Raw genomic sequence first — 8162 nt, 5'->3', positions numbered from 1 at the left:
CAGTCTTCCTCCCCGGCTTGTCTGAAATCCAAGTTTGAGCAGAGAACCATGAGATACTCCTGCTTCCACGAGGTCTTCCGTCTGGCTTTGCAGCGTGACCAGGACAAGCGCAGGAGTGAGAAGAGCCTGAAGTCATTGGTGAGGCCCAAGCACCCTGGAACGAGAATTCACAACTCTGTGAATTTAATTTGTTCTTTCAGTCCCTTGCCCCTAACTTTTTCTCAATACAATTATTCTGACCTTATGAAAAGGCTGCTGATTTACCTCCCACTCCGCTCCTCTTCCAGAGAACTCCGTTGTTCCCTGATTTCTTGTCACAGATTGTCAGCTCCCGGTTCATCCACCGCTCAGAGCAGCGATTCCCAGGCCTAGCTGAGCACTGGAATCATCAGGGAAGCTGGGTCCCATCCCCAGAGATTCCAATTTAATTGTCTTCAAGTGCAGCCTGGGCATCTGGATTTTTTTTTAAACTCCCCAGGTAACTCTAATGTGCAGCCATGATTGAGAACCACTGGCCTCCAGACTCTCTGTGCTTTCCCAATTAACCATAGGCTAATTTCATGACTCTCCACTCCCAGAAGAAAGTGATGAATGAACCCCTCGGGGCCCTCTCCATTTCCAGGTAACACTGCATTACGGCAGTAGCCTTCAAGAGAACAAGGCCTGCTGCTTGTAAGCTCTCTCCAGGGAGTGCCAGATCCAGGCAAAGACAAGATTGCCTTGGAGAGATCTTGAGGAAAGTAGGACCGTCCATACTGAGAACACAAAGGCACTTTTTATTGGCTTTTCCTCCCCCTTTCATTCCAGTATACGTTACTGGATGTACATATAGTGATTAAGTGTGTACATATAGTGATTCAATAATTCTATACGTTAGTGCTCATGGTGTTAAGGCATCTTCTTTTAATACTATGTTTGTCAGGTGAGAATTGGTCGATGCAAACCTGAGACTTTGGCTTCCCCTCGGGGCACCTGGGAAATGCGCGCTTTACACCAGGTGCGGAAAAACCAGCTAACACTTGCGGGCGTGACCTCCGCCTTCCAAGAGAGCCCACCGGGAAGGAGATGCAAAAAACAGAGGTCCTTGCAACCCGAACTGTGCTCTGCGGACCAGGACGTGGGCGTCGCCATCACCCCGAGCTTCTTAGAAATACAGTATCCCGGACCTCATCCCGCACCGCTTCAATAAGGAATGTGCATTTTAACGAGATGCCCAGAGGCTAAGTAAAAGTTTGAGAAGCGCCGCGGGTAGCGCAATCCACGAAATCCCCGCGAAGAGTAAAGTTTGGCGGAGGGAGACACTTTTCCTCTTTCCGGACGGGGGTCTTTTTGTATTGAGCGGCGGAGACCCGCGTCCCGCAGGCCGAGGTGCTGGACTGGGTCCCGGCGGCCCCGCCTGCCCGCCCCGCCTCCCTCTTGGGTCTCTGCCCTGCGCGCGGTTGCTGTGGCAGCGCCCGACGCAGCCGGAGCCGTGGCTGCTGCGGCCTCCACTTCCTCCTCAAAGGCCTCCCCAGACCCCTGGCTCCGGCTCAGCTAGCGTCTCCGCCATGCCCCGGGGGAGGCGCGGAGGCCGCGTGAGCGCCCTGGAGGGCGGCCCGGAGGAAGAAGCGCCCCCGGCGGCGGTCGCTGTGCCCTCGGCGCTGTGGGTGTCCGGGCTACAGCCGGAGGCGGCGGCCGGGCAGACTCTGCTGCGGGGCATCTTCGAGATCGGGAGGAGCAGCTGCGACGTGGTGCTGAGCGAGCTGGCCCTGAGGTGGTGGCCCATCCAACCCGAGCGACCCGCGGGTGAGTGGTCCCGGCTCCTTCACCGCCAGCCGCGCCTCCACCCTCTGCTCCTCCCTCCACCTCCCGCCCCCGCGCTTCCACTCCGCTCCCCCCAGGCTCCTCCTCTCCCAGCGTCCCGACGCCACCGCCCCCTCCTTCCCAAAGTGGGAGAACCTTATCTACCCCCAGGGGCCTCGCGCTACCTGCTGCCTCTTGCCTGGCTTCCCGCCTCCGGAGCAAAGTCACGCTCAGCTTCTGTTTTGCGACGCAGAAAAAAAAAAAAAAAAGAATTGAGCCCCAGAGGGGCGATGTTTTTCAAGCTGCTTGGAAGGGCCTCCTTCCCTCCAAGCTGAAGTTTTAATCCGTCCATTTCTGCCGGTGCGCTGGGAGTATAAGCACTTTGCAGAGTACACCAACATGTGGGTTCTGAATCCACCTCTCCTTTTGCTGACTTCTGAATTTTAAGCCCCCTCCCCCCAACTTTGGGCTCTCTCTGGACTTCGATGCCCCTCGCATTCCTTGCCATTGTCTAGAATCAAGGCTTCTACAAGCTTAGTCTTAATGTTAACTTTAAAACTTTAATCATGCTGTTTACTTGCATTCGTCTTTTATTGACTTGAGTTACTTAGAAATATTACAGTGCCTTATTTACAATAGAACTATTTCAAGTCAGTCTAGAGATGATTTCTCAAGAAACTGGGATGTGATGCTGTCTCACCTAGCTGAATACCAATTTAAGAAAATTTAAAAAAAATCTTTCTGGGTTGGAAAACTGGCCACCCTGTACTAGTACTATAGAAACCTGTTACTGTTTTAAAGTTTCTTCTGCAAAAAGCTTACAAAATGCTGCCGACTAGTCAGGGACTCTGCCCTGGTTGAGTGTGAATTCCGCCTCTGCTCCATAAACCATCCTGGCTCACTTATACTTTAATTAAAATGTTTTCAGGTGTTTTGACAACTAAGGTAGACTATTTTATCAAAGCTCTGAGTTGACAGAATTCTATGTCCATATCGCTAACTTTTAAGTTTTTAAGTCAGTTTGAATTTGGGAGGATATAGAAGTTATAGAGTTTAGCCTACAAGAGCCAGTTTTACCTACAATGAAGGGGAAACAAGACAATTAAAACACGACCTTGTTCAATGAGAGATCATACAGATTGGTGTTGCAGTGCCCCTCCAGAAAAAGGCAAATAATGACACAAGAAAGGAAATGTTTTAAATTGAGTGGTGATGGAGGAAAAGTATGCTTGCTTAGTGTTCCTGAAGTAGAATTTAAAAACATAAAGGTTGAAAATTTGTTTTGTTTTTGTTGTTTTGCTCTAAAACCCATCTTTTTTCATCTAGGTGTATTACTTTTTTTTTTTTTTTTTTTTTTAAAACCCATTTTTTTTTATTTGGGTTTTTTATTTTTTTTTTTTTTTTTTTTTAATACCTAGTGTGCCACTTTAGGCCCTTAAAATTGGAAGGTCGGAATCCTAGCAGCTTCATAAGAACTTCTATTTTAGAAGTGGATGTTTTACTTAGTAAACTGAGTGGTAAAAGAAGGTACGAAGACACAAGTTTAAATGTGAGAAATAATGTCTGATGTGGAATTAGGTTAGAGGTGAGTGCTGAAAGACCAGTGAAATTGGTCCAGTTAATGGAGGAAGAGCTGTATCAAGGTTACCATACCTGGGAGGCTGTGGTGTGGAAGGATGTAGTGGGGTGTGTCCAGTGCTCCTTGGCCAGTGACAGGCTGTTCCGGGAAAGGGTGGAGTGGGGTCACTGGGCATTATTATTAGATCATACACAGGAAAGAGTTGCAAGACCACTCAGTTTTTAAACCTACATGGTTTTTAAAAGTAGATTTTATTTTTAAGAGCAGTTTTAGGTTCACTGGAAAATTGAGCAAAAGGTACAGAGATTTCCCATATACCCTCTGTCCCTTCCACATGCACAGCCACCTCCCCCCCCACATTAGCCACATTGCTCAACAGAGTGATACATTTGTTATAGTTCATGAACCTACATGAACCATCATTACCCAGAGTCGATAGTATACATTAGGGTTCACTTTTGATGTTCACTCTTGATGTTGTACATTCTATGGGTTTTGACAAATCTAGAATGTGTTTGGGTTCTCCAGAGAAAAGGAACTTGGGCTATAGCTTTGAAGAGGTCTACTGTGGGATTACGGAGCCTGAGCTGTCCCCCTTGCATGCCATCTGCAAGCTGGAGAATGAGGAAAGCCAGTGGTAGAATTCAGACCCAATCTGAAGGCCTGAGAAGCAGCGGGGCTGATGGTATAACTCTCAGACTAGATCTAGGGGGGGGGGGGGGGAGATGTTCAGACCATCGGTTTGTTACCTGTCAGCACTTTGAAGAGTGTCTGACATGTGACTGATCGTTGAATGAATTTGCTAACTGGTCCCATGAACTTTAGTTTTGCCTATTGCATTGTACCCTTTATTATACTGCTACTTAACAGTGGGTTTGCATCGCATGCAGGAGTATCCCCTCCATTTTTCTTTAAAGTATTGGAACTCTTCTAAAAAGAAAAAAAAAATTAAGCTAATATTGGCCCACTTCTCCACAGTGGGTGCCTTGGCTAGAAGGTTCTCTCTTGCTCAGCTGCAGGGTGGTAAGCATACCTGGGCATGGGTTGACCAGGAGGCCACCACAACAATGTAAAATATGTGCACAGAAGGGCGTCATCTGTTCAGAAAAGGTTGATGATCTGCTATGTTACCCAATGATCTTTCTATGGGAATTTAAAAATCTGGCCATTTTTCTTGTGTAAATATAAAATGAACCGTTTATTCCTGTGAATATAAAGTAATTACCCCCTTAGCTGTGACCTAGGAAGGAACAAAACTCTGAATAAAGGGGAGAGGGATCAAGTGAGTTGTCTGAGACCAGATAAGCCTGGGTTATGGGACTTATCTAGGCAAAGCGGATTAAGAGTAGTGCTACCAGTATGGGCAGCTCTCAACACAGTGCCTGGAACTGGGGTGGGGAAGGGAGGCGTCAGAAATGAAGGGTGCACAGGAAAGGGGACATGGGCACATGTATTAGATAGATCTGTGTATTTTACAACTTAGTCCTTGTGCTGTTATTGGATCAGACACTTTTCAGAGTTCAAGGTCTTTGAAAGCATCACCAGTTGTCTGTTGGCATTGTTCTAGATCTCAGCCAAGGACATCTTTCTTGCCATGTTTGCTTAGCAGGTAGTACGCTTCTACTTGAAAGGTTCGATGAAAGCAGAAGATAGAAGCATTTTTGTACCTCCGCAAAGCTGGATCTGCTTATTGTACTGTGTGACCGGGTGGATCTTGTTTTATAAAGGAAAAGCTCCTGGTAGGGAGAGTTAGGAATGGGTAGGGTTAAGCTGTATTAAGCTCAAATTTTAATACAGTTAAGAATGATCAATTTAGGGGCGCCTGGGTGGCTCAGTGGGTTAAAGCCTCTGCCTTCGGCTCAGGTCATGATCCCAGGGTCCTGGGATCGAGCCCCGCGTCGGGCTCTTTGCTCAGCGGGGAGCCTGCTTCCTCCTCTCTCTCTGCCTACTTGTGATCTCTCTCTGTCAAATAAATAAAATTCTTTAAAAAAAAAAAAAGAATGATCAATTTAGGAATTTCTGTGACAGGAATACCAAATGCCCACAGATCTCTGCCTTTTCACACTGGAAGCCTCACTATTTACTAATGGATAGCATTCTGATGTATGAAAAATGTGATGGGACCTTTTATAGGTTCCCCACTCAAGCTGTGTGTAATCTGCCTGGTGCAGGAATGTTCTCAGGACGGGGCTCCAAAGGACCTGCCATCTTATCTCTGTGACTATCAGAACTGTAACTGACTTGGGCAAGTGATTTAACCCCACTTAGTTTCTTCACCTGCAGAATTATACATTTCATTACGGTTGACCCTTGAACAACTTGACTTGGAATTACACAGCTCTATTGACATGTGAGTTTTGTTTTGTTTTGTTTTTGATGCAGTACAGAAGTATAAATGTTCATCTTGAAAGATACATTTTTTCCTATAGTTTACTTTCTTGTAAGAATACAGTATAAAATACATTTAACATACAAAATATGTGTTAATTGACTATTATTGCTGGGAAGGCTGCTGTTCAACAGTTAGCTATTAAGTTTTGGGTGAATCGAGAGTTAAATGGATTTTTTTTTTTGACTGCACGTGGGTCAGCACAACCCCCACATTATTTAAGGATCAACTGTATATAATTGCCAAAAACCATTAACTCAGAAGTTGCTTTTTAAAGAACATACCTATTTTCATAGACTTCAGGTGTTAGGACATAAATAAGTCTCAGGTTTGAATGACCAGTGGGGTCAACCGTCCGGTGCCTGCAGATGAGTCTTGTTTGACAGCAGGAGCCATTCAACCCTAATGAATTTCTAATTAGAAGAAACACATGGGGGAAAAACAGTCCCCTTCCTGCCCTCCCACAGCTTCAGGGCATAGTAGAGAGAAGTGGACAGTCCTCTCAGCCCCGGGCCTATCTTTGGAAAGGAAGAAACCATTTTCTGATGGAAAAATGTTGGTTAGCACTAGTCATCAGCACATTTTTTAATGATTGGTAAAAAGACTAGCTTATCCTTGATTTCATTTACGATGCCTTTTAAGCAAATTTCAGGACAAGGATTTTGTAATCTGATTAGCATCTGAATATTATGTATTAAATAGGAAAAAAAATGAGAGTCTCAAATCTTGTGGTTTAAAATTCTCTATTTTTCATGGACTTCCTCCTTCAGATTACACAATTTCATGATCTGTTTCACCAAAGGGTTATTCCTACCCTAGTTCTGAGCTGAGCTGAACAGAAAATGTGAGAAAGCTGGGCTTCAGAATAAGGTCTTGAAAGTGTTTCTTTTAGGAGCATTAAAATGATTAGCTTTACATGTATAAACATTTGCTGGAAACTTAGCAGTGTGAAAGGTAGTGTGGAAAAATGTGAAAGTGAGAAAAAATAATTTAAAAACAACAAGAGTTAATGGTTGTTTGGGACTTAGCAGACCTGGGTGCATTCTAAGTATTAATCTGCCTAAGCTGTTTGGGAACAGATGTACGTGAAACAGATCCCAGTCTTCTGTTGTGTACATCCAAAGTGAGACATCTGTCGGTGGACCTTGTGGTCAGAAATAATGGAAGCAGGGGTTAAACCCCAAAATGACCTGTTGTGTGAATTATTGAAAGATTAATTACTCGGTAAAACATGCTTTGATTTATCAGTCTACATATTAAGAAAATACTTCTTTTAAAAAAAATGGTCACTGTTCCTAAGATGTCAGATTTGAAGGACTTTTAAAAAGATAGTAGGAAAAATCAAGTTTACCAAGGAACTGCCTGTATTGTTTATGAAGTTTTTAAAGTGCTTTGAAGGGTCTGTTAAGCTATTATAGAAATATTAAATAGTCCTGTTGTATAAAAGCTTCTTATTAAAGTAAATTGGTCCACACAGAAAACAAATGTAGAGTGAATCTTTAAAGCATGACTTGAAGCTTCTGTGGTGATGTGATATTCTGTGTCTGAACTGTCCAGTACCCTTCTCACCAGCCACACATGGCTAGTATGCCTGAAATGTGACTGCTGTGATTAACTGAATTTTTAATTTTAATTAAAATTAATAGCCACAAATGGTTAGTGGTGATCACATTGGATAATGGGGTTCTAATGCATCAAGAGTTGAAATTGTTGATTTCCTTTATTCCTAAGGTGTCAGTTTTAATATAATATTTACTTCTTCCAGGAAGGTACCATTTCCAAATCTTCATGTAAAACTGATACAGTCCTACAACCGGAGCAGCCAATTTAGACAAAACCACAGAGCCTAGAGACAGCAAAGTCCTTTAACATATTTTGTGAATACAAAAAAAAAACAAAAACAAAAAACAAACCCTTTTGTTGCAAAGTAAGAATTGATAGTAAAGTTGAAATCTTGTCTCTAAAAGTGATTGTATTATTCCTCTTGGTGGCTGTGATTTACTTGAACTGAGATTTGGCAAACTTAATCTGTTTCTTACTATAGAAATAGTATATGCGAAATGACTGTCTTTAGCCTGCATACCCCAGCTCCCTAAGAGTCTCCATATTGATGGTTTCCTCAACCATATGGCATCCTCTGAAGGCAAGTACTTTTAGAACCTTGATCTACTTTTATGTCTCCCTTTCTTTTGCCCTCCCCCACATAGGGATCTTTGGGGGCTAGACCTGGCACATAAATATCTTTTTATGTTGGGAACTGGGGAACCGTGCTTGTGCTGAAGCCAAGGGACTTAAAAACCGAGAGTCCAATGTCTGGATCACAGTCAGTAAACCAGAGGCGAATCCAGCTGGGACTGAGGGAAGCAGGAGGACCTGACATGAATCATCAAAGTCTAAACGTGGAGCTGAAGA

At 44.0% G+C, this 8162-nt stretch overlaps 1 protein-coding gene across 4 annotated transcripts in view; it reads left to right on the top strand.

Moving 5' to 3' along the window:
- The first annotated feature begins 1136 nt into the window (after positions 1–1136).
- CERKL (ceramide kinase like) overlaps positions 1137–8162 on the top strand; it is a 139110-nt gene continuing 132084 nt past the window's right edge. The window contains exon 1 of one of the 4 annotated variants that reach the window (XM_059394283.1): positions 1137–1785. In XM_059394283.1, the coding sequence (XP_059250266.1) occupies positions 1548–1785 (238 nt within the window). In that variant the 5' untranslated portion in view covers positions 1137–1547. The remainder of the gene's footprint in view (positions 1786–8162) is intronic. The other 3 variants (XM_059394281.1, XM_059394282.1, XM_059394284.1) reach the window with 3 other exon arrangements.

This window comes from Mustela nigripes, chromosome 3 (assembly GCF_022355385.1).
Source record: "Mustela nigripes isolate SB6536 chromosome 3, MUSNIG.SB6536, whole genome shotgun sequence".
Taxonomy (NCBI): Eukaryota; Metazoa; Chordata; class Mammalia; order Carnivora; family Mustelidae; genus Mustela; species Mustela nigripes.
The sequence above is the reverse complement of the archived record's forward strand: the minus strand, read 5'-3'. Positions and strand labels throughout refer to the sequence as shown.